At 34.4% G+C, this 20,074-nt stretch overlaps 1 protein-coding gene across 1 annotated transcript in view; it reads left to right on the top strand.

The window, feature by feature from the left end:
* Positions 1-20,074, top strand: part of CTNNA3 (catenin alpha 3) — a 1,821,585-nt gene that overhangs the window by 1,653,236 nt on the left and 148,275 nt on the right. The window contains exon 15 of the mRNA XM_054522537.2: positions 2,697-2,878. Coding sequence (XP_054378512.1) covers positions 2,697-2,878 — 182 coding nt within the window. The remainder of the gene's footprint in view (positions 1-2,696; positions 2,879-20,074) is intronic.

Genomic DNA, 20,074 nt, shown 5'->3' on the forward strand with positions numbered 1-20,074 from the left:
ATAATAAGGTGTTATTGGAACAGAGCCACACTGATTTGTTTATGTAGTATTCGTGACTGCTCTTGCAATATAACAGAGTAACAACTCTGCCAGTTGAGTAACAGAGTGAAATGGTGTGAGCTGCAAAGCATATACCACTATCTTGTCCTTTACAGAAAAATTCTGCTGACCTCTCTTTTAGAGTTAAAATAATAAATGAAATCTGTGCTTAAAAATGCCTAATAGGCTATTGGGATAACACAGCTTTTCCTTGAAAAATAATGGATATCATAAATAGAGTTCTGAGATTCACGCAGAGAGTAAAGAACTGAATCTATCTGTGTAAGTAATGGTTGACAGTTAACATCACTTTACTTAAAAAGTGTGTTCTTACATAATTTGATGTCCAAAACAACCTGTCAGGTAAAGATCGTGGTATATAGTTTAAAGATTTGGAAACTTAGGTTCTAAACAATGTGACTATTCTTTGGAGAACAATTGCTTTCAAAGGTAGAAAGTGATAGAGAAATACCATCATGGAGAATGTATATATATTGGTATATTGTGGGCAATATTATTCATGTTTGTTGGCTTAGTGATAGAACAAAAACTCTAGAGCTGTATTTTCTGATTTACATCCTGATTCTACCATTGACTGACACTATAATCTTGATCAATCACTTAATGTTTCAGAGAGACTCAATTTCCTCACTTACAAAATTGGGATAATAATAATTTCTCATAGGGCTGCTATGAAGATTGAAGTTTAAATGTGTTCATGGTTTCAAGAAGAGTGTCTGTCATATATGTGTTAGCTGTTTTTCTTGTGTTTGGTAACACATTCCAAGATCAATCGTTACACAATATAATATTATTCAGATGGCAGTGATTCAAAAAGCCTTTGACAGTTATTTCTTTCAGAGTTCTGCTCTATAGATGTAAGCAGAAGCCTAAACACATAGCCACCTGGCGATATATATCAGAGATATTCTATTTACTTAATTTTTCTTAAGCTTTGTACCTCAGTTTCTTTGTTTAACCTGAACAAAATAATTCAGTAAAGAATTTTTCACCTAGACTTTCTAAACATCAAGTATTCTCTTAAGTCTTTTTTTGGAATTTTCAGGTGGTTGAAATTGATCGATGACATGTAATAAATCATAGAAGCACTTAAAACCTTCTGCAAAGGTGTCAGTAACTTAATGTTTTGTTGCTGCTATTGTTCCCCCTGAGAAAAAGGACCAGAATTCTCCAGAACTTTTAATTTTGAAAACTATTGCCCAACTTTTGGCCCTTATCTTGTCAGAGGTAAATGTCTGTTGTTGTAATTCACCATTTGAGTTGAGATGTTATTAAGGAGATGAAGTGCAACCAATGAGCTCCCTGTCCACAACAGGGTCAGTCTCAATCTTACCCAATAACTGACTCTGTTCCCTGCATGGCAGGTGGATAGCAGTTGCAATTACTGTCATTTTGTGTCTAGGGAAACTTAGACAGGAGGGTTAAGTAACTTCCTCAAGGTCATATTGGAAATCAGTGGCATTCCAAGTAACAGAACTTGGAGTACACTTAACCAGTTCAGCTCTTGAATAGCTTTATTATGAGAACAGTAAATAATTTTCCATAATATACCGGTGTATATTCAGCACTATTTATTAGATCTGGCATCACAGATTTATGACCTCTGAGATACAGAATGTAAAGAGAAGCCCCAGTTGAACCTATCTGGAGCTATTGTAATTTGAACATTTAAACACTTTTTATGAGAATGGAGAGAATGATAATGACCGGTAGTCAAGATGGAGAAAACCCATTTCTATTTGTGAGCTAGTTTAATGGGTTGGTGGCTTATAATTTACTTAACGTGCTTGCATATTACTTTTCATTTCAGAAGTAGTGAGCTGTGTCTTCATTTACGTGCTTTGCCATATGCCAGCAGTAGTAAAAGTTGCTCCTCTCTTACAACCTCACATAGGACACATATCCTCAGAAAAGAAACTACAAACTACTTTCAGAGGCTAAGAAATAGCACTTGTGTCAGTTAAAAAGTTAGTCTTGTGTAGCTTAATTTGATTCTTCATTTAAAAAAACAAACAAGATGAAAAAATGTATTAGACATATGAAAATATTTTGATAATTTTATTGAATAAGAAATAACTACCATTTATGGAACATTCAATATGTGTCAAGCATTATGCTGAGATATTTACAGAAAATTCAAACTAAAAGCATCATCATTTTTTTCTTTATCATGTTAAAGTTGAGGCATGACTAATTCATCCTGTAATTGTACATATACACATAGGTAGATGTAGTCTCATTTCAAGTTAAATTACACTATGCATCCACCTTTTTATATGCACTTTTCTAACAAAGGTGATGCATTACACTAAATTGATGTTAATTTAAAATTTGAAGTGTATTAGAAATTTTCAAAGTCCCACATTTATTTTATAAAATGGATTTAAGTATGTTGGACGCCAAGTTCTACAGTGTTATTCTAAATGTAACGTTATAGTTCTAGAGCAAATTATTATAATTTAATAGATTTTTATATGAAATATTAAGCCTGTAAAGTTTTAATTTAATGAATTTAACTATATTGTGCCCCTGATTTTAAATGAACAAGTTTTATGAATATCCTATAATATCTACTTATTCCTAAAATGCTTTTGACATAGTGGAATGATTTTAATTCTAATTATCACATGTTTTAGGCTAAGATGACTCAACTTCCAGAGGCAGAAAAAGAAAAGATTGCTGAGCAAGTTGCTGATTTCAAGAAAGTAAAGAGTAAGCTGGATGCTGAGATTGAGATATGGGATGATACAAGCAACGACATCATTGTTCTGGCCAAGAACATGTGTATGATCATGATGGAGATGACAGACTTCACTAGGTAATTATGTGGAAAACGATGTGTAATATTCATAATGGCTGAAAATATTAGTCATACTAGTGAAACCTCAAGATTCTCTGAGTGTCAAATGCCAAAAATCAGGTGGTAGAGGAAAAGCAAATATAGTATTAGAAAGTTGTAGGTGTACAATTCTAGAGGTTTCGATCAATAAATAAATATGGCAAGTTTCTCAGAAACTTCTGTGGAATTGGTTTGGACAACCACTTATACTCTCTCACCTTCCCCTTCCCCAGGCATCTGCTGTGTGTATCATACTAGCATGTGACTTCTACAAAGAATTTGGTAAACCAAGTGATTCGCTGGTATTGGAGCTATCTGAATGGTTGAGTTTCATAGCTGTGTAATTTTAGTTATAGTGATTTATAGCATAATCAGGATAGTGGTATCTTTTGCTTCTGAGATGAGAACTAGATATATTTGAAATTACAATCACTTAATGATAGCCATGAAAAAAATGTACACTGTGGGCGTATTCCAGAAGTAATAAAAATGTTTGTTATTGTCTTAAAATGTCATTTTATAGAGTTAGTCAAAAAGCAATAAAATATATACTGGCTGCCCTACTAGTAACTAATGTACACAAACTATAACAACTAAAGTAATTCAGTCGTGGTGTAGTTATAAAAGCCACAATACAGAAGGATACACTGAAGCCGACCTAGTACACTTAGAAAATCTTTCATTTGTATTACCATGTAGTATTCATTTATATGCTACCGTGTACCATTGGTACATTCATTTATACCCCAAAATAACTTTCAGATGAAGTAATGAAATAACTGTTAATTTTAAAATCATAATTAATGGAGAAAATGTACATAAATCTTTCAGTGATATTAAAATTGAGAAAGAGTTTATGAAAATTACATACAAAATAATTTACAAAGAAAGGATTGTTAAATTGAACTTCAAAAAATGTACGTCAATAGAATGTCCTAAGCAATATTGAAATGTAAATGGATAACTGGATAAACAAAAATGTCATCCCATTTATATACAAAGAATACTTGCAGACATAAAAAATATTGTAGTGGAAGAATGGACAAAGAATATCGTTATATTATTAACCACTTTCTCCTTATAAAAGTTATGGCAGACAAGTATTTGAAAAATATTAAAAATAAAATAGTTAGAATAAGATATATTTTAAATCTATCAAATTTGCCAAAACTTTTAAAATAGGCTTGGTACAGAGTATGGTGTTGAAAATCTAAATGGCATAAGCCTTATAGTAATTTGGGAATATGCATAAACTAAAAATCTTTATAAACTTTTCATATGTGCATCATCTGTATCCATATCTGTACTATACTTCAGGGAACCTATCCAAAGGAAATAATATGAAGTGATAAACTTTTTTTTTTTTTTTTGAGATGGAGTCTCGCTCTGTCATCCAGGATGGAGTGCAGTGGCACGATCTCGGCTCACTGCAACCTCTGCCTTTGGGGTTCAAACGATTCTTCTGCCTCAGCCTGCCAAGTAGCTGGAACTACGGGCACACACCACCACACCCAGCTAATTTTTGTATTTTTAGTAGAGACGGAGTTTCACCCTATTGGCGTGGCTGGTCTCAAACTCCTGACCTCGTGATCCACCCACCTTGGCCTCCCAAAGTGCTGGGATTACAGGCGTGAGCCACTGCGCCTGGCCAAACTTTTTTGAATAAAGGAAACCCTTGGCCTCTGAAAGTTTACTGAAAAATCAACTCACAAAAGGCAGATTAATAGGTGAAAAAACATAGAAATTTATTTATCATGTGTATATGGTAGCCTTCAGAATGAAGACCCAAAGACACAGGATACATTGTTTATTTTTATGCCTAAGTTCAACAAAGTATGGACAATCATGTAGAAATATGGTGGGACAAATAAGGTATGATCTTATGTTAATAGGCTGAGTGGGGTACCCAGCAAGGCCTGTCTGTCTAGATTTTTCTTGGCTTCTCTGAACACGTATTTCTGCCTTCTGGATATGGGGCAAGACCCTTGCTGGAATAGGAGTCTTATGACCTACAGTCAAACAAGGTAGGTAGGAGAATTATTGTATGACTAGTGTTATACAGAGAGATGGAGATCGTTTTAGAATAATATTTTTATATTTTATCACTAGCTCTGGGGAAAAGGGGTTCTGGCTTCTGTGACCCGCCTTGGAGAAGAAGGATTCTAGTATTTATGACTAGCCTCAGGGGAAAACGGAACTGAGCAACAGGAGAACAGAAAAAAATCAGAGAAAAACTTTTGCTTCTGAAACTGCTTCTAAGTCCTTCATTTTGGTGTATTTTGTTTTTCTGAGCCCCAACAGGATAACTATAGAATTATTTAAAATAATAGAAAAATTGGGATGATTAAACAAACGGTTGCCTGCCACATGAAAAGAGTCTATAGAAAATAAAGTCAAATTTTTTAAAGAGTATGAAAGTAGTCTAAATTTTATAATCTATTATATATACGGATGTATAGGTATTCTCCTATGCATATTTTTGTCTTTGTTTTGTTTTATACCAAACTTACTCTTTACAATAGAATTCAGTTCTACTTTGTATTCTTTTGAAAGAAATCCACTTTCCAAAGATTATGTGCAGTGAAGATTTCATTGGAAAGTGAGAAAATTAAATTTATTGTGTATTATACATGGAATTTCATAAAAATACCTCTTTAAATGTCTATTTCTATTTTTCCCACTTAACTCTTGCCACTTTTCCAACTCTAGTCCATAGCTTCTAAATGTCTTCTTATTCTTCTTCATATAGAAAGTAATTCAGTTTTGGCCCATGGCTGCAGGCAAAGATTCTGAGAAATCTGTTTGTATATGTCTCTGCCTCTCTTTCTCTCTGTCTCTGTTTCTCTCTCTTTCTCCACACATATAATCACAAGCATTATATAATACAAACATATATAACATAGACATGTATATGCCTGTATAGGAAACAAGTCTAAACTTTCATGTGTTTAAATAATGATTATGTTTTAGTATTTGGATTTCGGATAATTTAATTACAACTTTTAACCTTCTATAATTTGTTGCTGATTTAAAGTATCAATACATTTATATGAAAAACAACATATGGAAAGAAACCTGAACTATAATAGCTATATTATAATATCAACTTGGTGTCCAGGTGTGGTGGCTCATGCCTGTAATCCCAGCACTTTGAGAGGCCGAGGTGGGCAGGTCACCTGAGGTCAGGAGTTCGAGACCAGCCTGACCAACATAGAGAAACCCTGTCTCTATTAAGACTACAAAATTGGCTGTGTGTGGTGGCATGCGCCTGTAATCCCAACTACTCAGGAAGCTGAGGCAGAAGAATCACTTGAACCCAGGAGGCGGAGATTGGGGTGAGCTGAGATTGTGCCATTGCATACCAGCCTGGGCAACAAGAGCGAAACTCTGTCTCAAAAAAATAAAAATAAATAAAATAATAATAATAATAACTTGGTAAGTGGCACTGAGAAGACTCTTAAGCTTTCTCACCATAAAATAGTATAAATAATTCAAGTGGGTGTATTTATAGACAGGATTTAGAGCTAGAAGGGAAAACAATGAAGGGTAAAGCCATGAGGAACAGAAGCTTTGAAGAAGTGGGCAGAGAAAATAGAATCTGATAAAGAAAGAGCATTCAAGTGTTAATAAGAAAAGTAACATACAGAGGAGGATGCTGGGCAGAGAATTTCAGTGAGTAATCAATGGTCTTACTTGAAGATAATGATTAAAAAGATACTAGTTTGGCAATTAGTAGATTTAATCAATTTGTTGTTGACTTTTGCTTTACGAAATGGTGAATGAAAAAAAACCTTATTTAAAAAGATAGGCAAGAGAATAGCAGATCAAAAAACAATGAGACTCAAGGTAGTAACTTAAAAGAGACCAATGATCATCACAAGATTTTTGAGACTTCTGGATGTTTGAATATATTTTAGGCTGAAGGGAAAGAGGAAATGGGGAGGGACAGAATGAAATTGTAAAAGGGCAATAAAAAGCTGTAGCCAAAAATGAGATAAATGGTTAGTGAGAAGGGAAAATAAACAACCAAAAAAAAAAAAAAAACATTTAAACCAACGTAAGTTTACATGGCTGTTCCTTCTGGTCACAGCTTGAATGAATGAGCTGAGAATCAGATTAGCCTTCTTTGGCCACCCAGGGTAAAGACTTCCCCCAACTAGTCTGTATATCAGTTTCATTATCACTCTATATTACTTTAGTTTTAGCAGTTATCACTTTTTGGTTTAAAGAATTCATTTGTTCACATATTTCCTGCCTCTATTTCCATAACAGAGTATAAGTTGTATGAAAGTATGAAATTTGTCTTTTTTTATACCCAGAAGTTATAACAGCATGTGTATATATGCTTAGTATATATTTAATATGTAGTAGCTGAATTAATTAGATTTTTTAAATACTACTTTAATTCAGAAGGAACCAGGAATAAACAAACAAACAAAAAATTTGGACGAAAAACAAGGAAGTAAGCATAAGCTTACTTCGTGAAAGTCTTGAAAGTCACTCTCTTTGCTTGCTTATTTGTTAGCCCATATATAGATCCTAAATGTTGAGACTAAGATTTTAATTTTAATGCCCTTATAGCATTTAGAAGAGACACATAGTCCAGAGAGTTGGGACTAAGACTCTTGGAAAAGCTTATAGCCCTGCCTTTAAAAGGGGAACCAGAGATATTTTCATGGACCAGCTTGATGGAGCATCAACGGTGAATGCTTTTCCCTGGGGGGGGGGGGGTCTTATTTAAATAAAGGCCATCTTTAAGAAATAGAGATCCCAAGTGTGTGACCTATTAAACTGATGAATTTCAAATTGCATAATCAGAAATGCCACCATGAAAGAGAAATTAAGATGCAAAAAAGAATGATCACCAAGGAAATTAGAAAAGGTGTTGATACATTCAAAGAAGCCTTGGTAAAACAACATCAATAATATGGTTAGGCTTTGTGTTCCCACCCAGATCTTATCTTGAATTATCATCCTCATAATTCCCACATGTCAAGGGAGAAACCAGGTGAAGGCAATTGAATCATGGGGTCAGTTTCCCCCATGCTGTTCACGTGATAGTGAATGAGTTAGCAGGAGATCTGATGGTTTCATAAGGGGCTCTTCCCCCTTCACTTGGCACTTTTCTTTCCTGCACCTTGTGAGGAAGGTGCCTTGCTTCTCCTTTGCCTACTGACACGATTGTAAGTTTCCTGAGGCCTCCCCAGCCATGCGGAACTGTGAGTCAATTAAACCGCTTCCCCTTATAAATTACCCAGTCTCGGGCAATTGTTTATAGTAGTGTGAAAATAGACTAACACAATCAATGACAACAAAGAAAGACTATTTGAAGTCACCACACTACATAGGAGAAGTGTAAGGGTTGAAGATCAGAGTTAAATGGCCTACTATTCTTATATTCGGGAAGAAGTTTAAAGTATTAACATACTTTGCTACATAGAAAATTATATGCATTATATGCATGTTAAATTTCCAAGAGATCTTTACAATAATGAAAATAGAATTAAGTAGAATAAATGTTCCATAACAGTAGACAAAATTAATATAGAGAAGATAAATTAAGTTAGAAAATGAGAATAAAATGAAAATTTAGGGTAAATATAAAAAACCAATAACATTATAAATCATACCAATAATATCAGTATTTCTAATATTTAGATTTAGTAAGCTTACTAGTTTTTTAAAAATAAAATTATTTAAAAATCTGTCATTTAACATAGTGGCATATAGGAATCTTTTGATCTGGGAACCATGGGAAAGAGGAAGAAATCTCTCTCTAAAAGAGTAAAGGAATGTGTAAAAAAAATGAAAGACATTTCAGAAGTAAATACCTAACAGCTTCTATTTGTGGGGTGATGTCATCTGTGGAATATGAGAAGCCTTCAGAAGACAAACACGGAGTGACAGCTTTGATAGAGAAGCAGATCTTGATATATAAAAGGTAATCGACTAGGAATATATATATATTATATATATATATTTTTTATATATATATAGAGAGAGAGAGACAGAGAGATTTATACATATATATCCAACTGGATATATAAATCTATATATAGATCTACCTATCTATCTATATATATATACATGTATCCAGTCATTGGCTGGAAAGGAGCAGAACTGAAACTACTAGGAAGGATATATTGAAATGACTGGGTCCACACTGGGAAAGAAAGGAACTGATATTGGGGAGTAGAGCCAAAGTGAAAAAATAACAGCATGTCACTTGACAGATGGTGAGGTTACAGACCTCCTTGTAGTATTTTTTCCTGCTCTATACATGTCTCCCTCCTAAAGGAATTAATATCTTACTGTTGGCATACTCTGAATCAAGTTGTAAAAGGATTCTGACAAATCAGTGGCTTTGAGGGTATCCTAATCTGCAGCTGGGGTGTTAGAAGGGGATTCATAACTCCATAGAGTGACAAATCATTTGAAAATAGACACATTTCAAGTTTTACAAAAGCTAAACAGCCCAACATTCTCTCAGTCTATAGGCATGACTAGCAAAGGCATCCGCAGAACAGAAATATTGTGTGCTCGAACTGCAATAAAGGAAGGGTAGTAAAATTGAATTTTAGACTCTGATAATCTCTTATGCTTGAACTGAATCCAGAGTCAGCTAAATTTCAGTTCATATAAACTGTGATAAATCTCCAATTGTTTTAAAATGAATGAAATTTGTTATTTACTTCTTTTTTATTCCCAATTCTGTTTCAAGAGTTTCTTCTCAGACAGTGTAATGTCTTTCTGAAGGTTAAACTTAGCAGTTTTATATATAGGCTATTCCTTGGTTCCACCTTTGTCACATTTCTTTCATTGCAGGTTTTTTCGCTTGTTTGTAGTGGGACCTGTGAGAATGAGGGTCACAGCTGGCAGTGCAGTATTTATCAGCTAGTAGTCCCCCATTTGGTAGTAGCAGTCATAGTACACTTGAAGTCCTCCATATAGATTTTAAATAGCTCTATAGTTTAAAAATAATAAAAGAAAAAATAGCTCATTCTTTATATCTTCTGAAGTGCCACAAAATTCTGTTTTCTCATTTTATTCAAATATTATTTTATTAACAAAAGACATAATGATAGCTAAACTTTGATGAGTGCTTACTGTGTACTATATCTCGAGAAAAACATGTTTTCTTGTTTATCCTCTAGACAGTTTGATTGATTATTATACCCTCCATTTTACTAATAAAGAAATAGAGGTCAGATAAATTGCTCAAGGACACACAAGTGAAGTTGATTTTGAATGGAAGTTGGTCCAACTTCAGAATTTGGGCACCTACCCATTGTACAACAAGTCTTTACCCTGTGCTAAACACAAGATAACACCCAGTCAGTTCTTTCCTCAAGGAAGAAACAAATTGACACATCAGAGATAACAATAACTGTGTTATGTGTTGTTAAACTGTTAAATGTTCAAACTGTTAGGATTTTGGAAGAGAGAGATTTTGTGGAGAATAAGCACAGAAGAAAAAGTATGAACAAGTGAAATTTGTATTCGATTTTGAATGAAGTGTGGGGTAGAGTCATGGGAGGTGATGATGTATGCGAGAAAGTTCATGAGAATGGAGGCCAGCAGGTAGGAATGAGTCACATCCATTTAGGGGCTCTAAGAAAAAAATATGAAAAAGGAAGAAATTAAGGTGGGCGTGAAGAAAGTGATAGGTTATAAAAGGCCTTAGAAAATTGACAGTTTTTCTTTTTATGACATAGGAGATATGTAACAACTGAAGGATTATGATCGTGGTCGGGGCATAATGGAAATAAGTGAGAAGAGGGACAGGCATTTATGGGTGGCACTGTAGCAGAGACCACCCATGCGGATCCGGCCACAGTTGGAGACTCATAATCAGATGGGCTTTGGAGAAAGTCTGGTATAGACTAATTCAAACATAATAAACTCATAGAAAGTACTGTATCAGCAGTGTGAAAGAATTACTTACATAAAACTTGATGTAGCCGTTTCTGAGCATTGGCACATGCACCTTGACATGTGGACCACTTGGCACTTCTTCCAGCCTAAACTGAAGACATGGAGCAAGTTCTTCCCTAGTCATTTGTGCACAGTTACAAATACAGCAAGGCGTCTCTGTACCCCTTGTGATAGCCTTATTCAAGGGCAGAGAAATCAGGCTTTATGATTTGAAAACATGATTTCTCCTTGGTGAAGGGCCATTCCTATAGTCACATAAACTGTGTTACATTGTTAACATTGAGACGGTGGCATCTTCTAACAACCCAGCCTTCCTTTTATACATCTTCTGGTATTTTCTAGAATCAGAGTAAAGGACTTAAAACTTTCTAGAGGAAAGCAAGTATTTCTTCTTGTACTAATCACTTTCCCGGAAAAACATCTTTCAAATTTCTTCCTAGAAGGTAAGGATCTAGGAGCAGAGTGGTAGAGGATGGGGTGACTGGGACTCTTGACACTTAGGATTGAGTATTCACACATTCATTTAATCACCCTGTTGTTCCTAAAATGTACCCCATCCCTAAAATAAGTCTAAAGACCCACAATGTAAAGACTATTTTATCCTCTTCAGAGAATAATCTCTGGAATTATGGTGGGCTGAGGTGGGGGTAGATATTCAGTGGCGTGAAATAGGAGATGGGATCAAACTGCCTTTTTCAGTCCCTCCCTTCATCCCCAAGTTTAATCATACCTAAGTCTTTCTGCATAAAATCACTTGATTCTTAATTTTCCCTATTGCTGGTTTGAACTCTGACTTTCTCCGATTAGCTATGTCATTTAGTACTTGTCATCTGCTTTAGAGTTTGTTAATATTTCTTGCTGTTATTTTATCTTCCATTCCATTCTCTCCATGCTAGTGTGTTTAAGTCTTCAGAAATAAACAAAAATAACTCATATATAGTTTTAGTGAGACTTGAAAAGGAGCAAAATTAGATATATGTGTCAATTTGCCATCTTAACCTGGAAGCCCATTAGTTTATATTAAGGTTGTGAAAGTTTTCTCTTTATGATAGTTAGATATTGGATTAGATATTATTTTTTTCATAAATTATGGCCCCCTTTTTTGCTCTTCCTCTTAGGTAAATTCTGTCCAAGTGGTATCTTGACTGTGAGCTTAAACAGTTCCCACATTTTGGGACTTTCATAACACTTGAGACCATTTCATTCCTTCCCTGATGTGAGCAGAAGACAGGCTCTAGGTATAACTTCCAGATATTTAATTATATCTTTTATGATCACCTGGGATGCATTTTCTTAAAAGTTGCACAAAAATTATGGGGTAAAAGGCAAAACATAACTCTTCCTTGAATAAATAATACAAACCAGTATATTACCTTTGCAAAAATAAGGACCGTAAAGAGTGTACCACCTTTAGTGTGAATATTATTAAAGTTATAAAGTTGAAAATGCCTAAAAGAAAGTAAAGTTGCTCTAAGCACCAACATGCTTAAAACTATTTATTCGAAGATATGCCAAGGTGACATCCCTATCCTCATGAAATTATATATTTCAAGATACAATGTGATATGTTTTTACTTGAAAAATATGTACTAATTGTACTAAATTTATACAGATTTTTCTAGAATTTCCATTGGCTCATTTACTGAGAATCTGCTGAGTATTAGGCACTGTCCTTGTCCTTGGTATTAAGGACATACAATGAACACAGTGGAGAAATTAGAGCCAGAGCAACATAAGATAGCATGGAAGAAGAATTGAGGAGAACAAGGAGGTGGGCAGCAAAGCAGACAGGGAAAGAAAAAGATATAAAGGAAAGATAACAGGTAGGAGCAGACGAGCTGGTGCAGAAATTCATCTCTGAAAGGAGTGCAGAATGTTGCTAGGAGCTGAGATATAAATAGGGAAAGTAAAGATTTTCAAGGTTTTTATACCTGAGTCTACTTATACTCAGGCATCTGAGACTCTGGCAGGTGTTGAATGAAGTCTATTAGTTTGTTGAACAGATAATAAAAGAATGGATAGGACCTTCATTATCCAGCTGTCTTCATTTTAATTTTATTCAATGACACAATTCTGTATTTGTGAGAATGATGTTCTGAAGAGAACTTTGAACAGAAATGGCTGCAGAAAACGGGTTGATTTGTCTGCCAAATGAGATGCCAATTTTCCTCACCAAAATGGGGCTAATTCCTTCCTGATACTCCCCCTCTGAAAATTTGAAGATCAATATTTACCAGTAAGAAAAAATAAATTATGTTATGATAATTTATACAGCTGAAAAACCTCTTTGTTAATAGGTATCATTTGTCTGTTAATGGGCCAACCTTCTTGGGACAAATGTGGTCAATCACAAGGTTATTCAAGTGCCCCTGAAATATCACAACTTGAAAAAGGTCAATTATAATGCAAGTCTAACCATATGTATAATAAACATGGGAAGAAGACAACTTTCTAAAAAGTTTTGATTAGTTACCCAAGAGAAAGCATGTATGCTGCATTTTCTAAAAAGGCTGGCCTGACCTCATCCTGTTACTTAATATCACAGCCAGTAATCCTTCTGGTGTTATGTTTCTATAATATCCCTAAACATGGCCTCAGAATTTTGATGAGCCAGCTAACTAAGCCAACTTGTCTGCAAGTGAGCCAGGTGTTTTGTTACTCTGTCCATTTTAAGCATGGCCTGTTGCACTCAAGAATTAACCAAAAACATGGAGGAATATGTGGATCAAATAGGGTTTGTTTGGAAGCACTGAGCTCTCAGCTTTCCTCATGTCCAGGAGAGCCTGAGATATGACTGGACAATGGAGGAGATGTTTTAAAATCTGTCAAACAGAAGGGAAACCAAAACAACACTCATAAATAGCCATGTAGAAGTAATGTTGCGTTCATCATCAAAAAGAATCCTTGGGATGCACAGCTGCAGAGGGATGGTGGATGAAGAACTAGGTTGGGAGGTGGGATTGAACTTATTTTGTACCCTGTGCATACTTCCCACTGGAAACAAGCTTGCATTTACAAAGCACTTCTGCCCCCACTGTCTTTTCTAAGATACGACCCTGAGAGATGGAATAGAAAATGAAGCGAGGGAGGGAGGGAAACTCACCTGGCCTCACTTCTGCTAGGGCTTCAGAATTAAATCTTTCTGAAAGAATAGTTGGAGTATGTAAAATCTATATGTTCTATGCCTCATGTATTTTGTTCATTAAATAAGAAATCTCTTTGCACATGACTCGTTTTGCTTTTTGAGGTGAAACATTTATATTCTAATATAATGTGTTAATGACAATAGCAATTTAAATGTTGTAGCACACAGCAAAGGGAATTAGAAATATTGGTAAGTTTTATGTTTTCCCCATTTAGAAACAGTCTATGTCCTATGATTTAAACTGTAAAGGCAGAGAAGTCCATTTTTTACATTACTTGGTAAGACTGCTGAATTCTCTTTCTCATATGTATGGTAAATATACACAAAAATCTAGCAAATAATTGAAATATAAAATATGGGATAAGAGGATTATTTACAACTTTGAAAAACATGCCTGGCTTTTCAACTTATACTTTTGAGAAAACATTCATTATATGTTTGAAATAATTCTATCTGGAAGGAAGAATTATTTTTTGCTGTGCTCCAGAATGATGGCTTACTTTTTTTCCTATTGGATAGTGTGTTAGAGTAATTATAAGCAATAATCATTGCCTTTCCCATAAATATTCTCCCTGTAAATAATCCGTTTAATTTACTTTATGTAGTCTTGAATCACTAGAAACTATTTAGTAATGCTGATGAGAAATGCTTTAATATAAAGGAGAATGATTTTATCTGTCAGTTACTTTTACATGATAAAAATGCACAGGATGATTGCTAATCATGATAAGTAATGAGCAAAAATTCAGCTTAAATAACATCTTAGTAATTGTTTATTAAAATTAACTGGGAAGGCATAAATGCTTTTACCTGAAATCTCAATTTCAATTTCTAAACTCTGTAGTAAATTTATCAGAGAATTTAGTGAAATGGCTATTTTAGTTCCTAAGTGGCAGACCGGTTCTGTATTGTGTGAATCTTCAGAGATTTTAAGTGTTATAGTTAAATTATATTAATACAAAAATGTGGGAATAAACCGAATGAGAACATACAGGGACTGCTCATCCAGACTTTACTATTCAGACCTTACAAAGGAGTCAGCTACCATCACTTGCTTTGAGCAGAGTCTCAAAAACAGGCAGGGAAAAGGAAAGCTTTAAAAAGGAGATTTCCAGTATTTTCTGATGGGATACTGTTGAGGTAGAGAAGTTTCAGGTAGACTAAATAGGAGCAGGACATTTTTTTTTTTTTTTCTTTTATTATTATTATTATTATTATTATTATTATTATACTTTAGGTTTTATGGTACATGTGCGCAATGTGCAGGTAAGTTACATATGTATACATGTGCCATGCTGGTGCGCTGCACCCACCAACTCGTCATCTAGCATTAGGTATATCTCCCAATGCTATCCCTCCCCCCTCCCCCCACCCCACAACAGTCCCCAGAGTGTGATGTTCCCCTTCCTGTGTCCATGTGTTCTCATTGTTCAATTCCCACCTATGAGTGAGAATATGCGGTGTTTGGTTTTTTGTTCTTGCGATAGTTTACTGAGAATGATGATTTCCAATTTCATCCATGTCCCTACAAAGGACGTGAACTCATCATTTTTTATGGCTGCATAGTATTCCATGGTGTATATGTGCCACATTTTCTTAATCCAGTCTATCATTGTTGGACATTTGGGTTGGTTCCAAGTCTTTGCTATTGTGAATAATGCCGCAATAAACATACGTGTGCATGTGTCTTTATAGGAGCAGGACATTTTATGAGATGGGTTTGAGGGGTGTATTTGGCTGTCTCTGATTCTTACTGAATTGAAAGCTTTGGCAAATATAGGTAAGTTGGCTGTCATTGACCAAATCATGTCCATTCTGGGTCAATTGCTACATAAGCTGTGGTTTAATTTCCAGAACTGGTTCCTTCAGAGGTTATGGTCAAAGCTCTATTGTCATATAAATTCTGACCATTGTTCATTTATATATTTAATCTCTCTGCCAACAAAGTGGAAAACCTAGAAGAAATGGAGAAGTTCCTAACCATATACAAGTACCAAGATTGAATGCTGAAGAAAACCAAAACCTGAATAGACTAATAATAAGTATTGAGATATTAACAGAAGTCTCCCATAAAAGAAATGGCTAAAAGCTAATGGCTTCACTGTTGGGTTCTACCAAACAATTTAAAAAGAAATAATATCAATCCTACTGAAATTATTTCAAAAATGTGAGGAGAAGGGAATACTTCCTAACTCATTCTATGAGGCTAGTATTATCCTAATACCAAAACCAGATGAAAAGACAGCAGAAGAGGAAAATGACAGGCCAATACCTCTGATGAACGTGATAAAAAAATACTCAACAAAATACTAGCCAACAGAATTCAACAACACATTAAAAAGTACATTCATCATCATTAAGAGGGATTCATTCCAGAAATGCAACAATGGTTCAACATATGTAAATCAATAAGTGCGATACATCATACCAACAGAATGAAGGACACAAACCATACAATTATTTCAAAAGATTCTAAAAAAAAAGTCTGATAACATTCAACATCCCTTCATGGTAAAAACCCTCAACAAGTATGTATTTGTCCTCAAAATGAAAAATACCTCAATAAGATAAACACTATCTATAACAAACCCACAGCTAGCATCACACTGAATGGGGAAAACCTGAAAGCCTCTCCTTTAACAGCTGAAATAAGACAAGGATTCCCACTTTCACCACTTTTATTGAACATAATACTAGAAGTCCTAGCCAGAGCAATTAGACAAGAGAAAGAAATAAAAGTCATCCAAATTGAAAAGAAATGAGTCAAATTATCCTTGCTTGCAGATGATATGATTTTGTATCTTTTTTTTTTTTTTTTTTTTGAGATGGAGTCTCGCTCTGTTTCCCAGGCTGGAGTGCAGTGGTGTGACCTTGGCTCACTATAACCTCTGCCTCCCGGGTTCAAGCAATTCTCCTGCTTCAGCTTCCTGAGTAGCTGGGATTACAGGTGCACACCACCACACCCAGCTAATTTTTGTATTTCTAGTAGAGATGGGGTTTCACCATGTTAGTCAGGCTGGTCTCAAACTCCTGACCTCGTGATCTGCCTGCCTTGGCCTCCCAAAGTGCTGGGATTACAGGCGTAAGCCATCACGCCCGGCCAATTTTATATCTTAAAAAAACTAAAGACTATCCCAAAACTTACTGGATCTGATAAATTCAGTAAAGTCTCAGGCTACAAAATTAGTGTATAAAAACCAGCAGCATTTCTATATAACAACAGCAAGCAGTCTGAAAAAAAAGAAACCAAGAAAGTAATCCCATGACCATAGCCACAAATAAAATAAAATACCCAGGAATTCACCAAAGAAGTGAAATATCTGTACAATAAAACTATAAAACATTGATGAAAGAAATTGAAGAGGGACACAAAAATGGCCATATATTTTATGTTCATGGAGGAGAAGAATCAATATTGTTAAAATGTTCGTACTACCCAAAGCAGTCTACAAATTCCATGCAATCTGTGTCAAAATACCAATGACATTCTTCACAGAAACAGAAAAAGTAATCCTAAAATTTATATGGAACCACAAAAGACCCATAATAGCCAAAGCAATCCTGAGAAAAAGACTGAAGCTGGAGACATCACATTACCTGACTTAAATTTATACTACAAAGCTATAGTACCCCAAACAGCATGATACTGGCATAAAAACAGACACATAGACCAATGGAAAAGAATAGAGAACCCAGAAATAAACCCACTCATTTATAGTCAACTCATTTTGGATAAAAGTGCCAAGAAATTACATTGGGAAAAGGAGAGTATCTTCAATAAATGTTGCTGGAAAAGCTGGATATCCGTTTGCAAAAGAATGAAACTAGACCTCTATCTCTCACTATATATAAAAACCTAAATGAATTAAAGACTTAAAGCTAAGACTGCAAACTGTGAAACTAATAGAAGAAAACATTGGGAAAAACTTCAGGACATTGGTCTGCGTAAAGATTTCTTGAGTAAGACCTCAAAAGCACAGGCAACCAAAGAAAATAAATGGACAAATGGGATCACATCAAAGTAAAAAGCTTCTTCTGCACAGCAAAGGAAATCATCAACAAAGTGAAAAGCCAGCCCACAGGATGGAAAAAAATATTTGCCAATGACCCATCTGACAAGAGATTAATAGCCAGAATTTATAAGCAGCTTGAACAACTCAATAGGAAAAGAACAATCCAATCAAAAAATGTACAAAAGATCTGCATAGACATTTCTCAAAAGGATACATACAAATGGCAAACTGGTATATGAAAAGATGCTCCATATCACTAATTATCAGAGAAATGCAAATTAAAACTACTCTGAGGTCACCTCACCCCAGTTAAAATGGGTTTTATCCAAAAGACAAGCAGTAACAAATGCTGATGAGAATGTGGAAAAAGGGAAACTCTTGTACACTATTGGTGTGAATACAAATTAGTGCAGCCACTGTGGAGAACAGTATAGAGGTTACTCAAAATCTAAAATTAGAACTTCCATGTGATCCAGCAATCCCATTGCTGGATATACATCCAAAAGGAAGGAAATCAGCATATCAAGGAGACATTTGCACTCCCACTTTTATTACAGCATTATTCACAATAGCCAAGAAATGGAATAAAATTATGTATCCATCAAAGGATAAACGGATAAAGAAATTGTGGTACATATACACAATGGAATATTATTCAACAATAAAAAGAATGAAATCCTGTCATTTGCAACAATATGGATAGAAATGTAAGACATTATGTTAAGTGAAATCAGCCAGGTGCAGAAAGACAAATATCACATGTTCTCACTAATAGGTGGCAACAACGATATCAATAATAATAATAAACCATGAAAATTAAGAGAAAAATGAGATGTGGTTAATGGGTACAAACATATAGTTGGGTAAAACGAATAAGATCTGGTGTTTGGTAGCACAATAGGGAAACTATAGTTAACAATAATTTATTGTACATTTCAAAATAACTAAAGGAGTAGAATTAAAATATTCCTAACACAAAAAAGATAAACATTAGATGCCACAGTCACCCTTATTTAATCATTATATGTTATATGCTTGTATCAAAATATCACATGTACCCCATAATGTGTACAACTATTATGTATTCATAATAATTAAAAATTAAGGGAGTTGGAGATGGTTAATGGGTACAAAAATAGAAAGAATGAATAAGACCTACTATTTGATAGCACAATAGTGTGACTATAGTCAATAATAACTTAATTGTACATTTTAAAATAAAGAGTATAATTGGATTGTTTGTAACTCAAAGGATGGATACCCCATTCTCCATGATGTGTTTATTTCACATCGCAGGCTCATATGAAAATATGTCATGTATGCCATAAATATACACATCTACTATGTACCCACAAAATTTAAAAATAAACAATACAAAGTTTAAAAAATAAAATTAAAAATGTTAAAATGTGTGAAAAACATCCTAAGAAAAGAAATTTAACTGATTATCATTTCTTTGAGATGGTGATTGGTAGGTAGTTATAAAAACAATATTGAATTATTCTGATATTTAAAAACAAAAATAAAGTAGTTATTTTTATAGAAAAAGGTCATCTCTGATAATGTGTATTCTAAACCAATAGTCCAATGAGTTTAAAAGTATCTGGTTTTAAAAATCCCGGTAAGATAGTTCAGTGGATGCACCTTTGTGAATATAACTATTTTTGTCAGCCTTATTCTTGCTGTCTGTTTCAAGAACTCTTAGTTAGAGTAGTTTGGATTTATTTGGTCTTCTACAGTACTTTAATGAATATATTCTATGCATAGAATTTTTTTCATAAATGAAATTTTAAATTTCAACTTCTGTCTCTCTCCAAAAAAAATTTTAATACCTTATCCTCAACCTCGTCATGTCTCATTTTAGATTTTGTCATTCTCTCCAAACTTATTTAGCTACTTAATTCTTTATTTATTTTCTTATTCAGAAAGAATGCTTTGCCCATATTTTAACTACTCTGTCATGAAAATGTTGATCTCTCTGTCTCTCATGTCCATATGACACAAAATCTCAACCCTGCCTCAATCCTACCACTGACTTTTTTTGTCCTTTGTTTGGTCTTCAGATTGTGGAACTCACCCATT

The sequence above is a fragment of the Pongo abelii genome, chromosome 8 (assembly GCF_028885655.2).
Source record: "Pongo abelii isolate AG06213 chromosome 8, NHGRI_mPonAbe1-v2.0_pri, whole genome shotgun sequence".
NCBI classification, from domain to species: Eukaryota; Metazoa; Chordata; class Mammalia; order Primates; family Hominidae; genus Pongo; species Pongo abelii.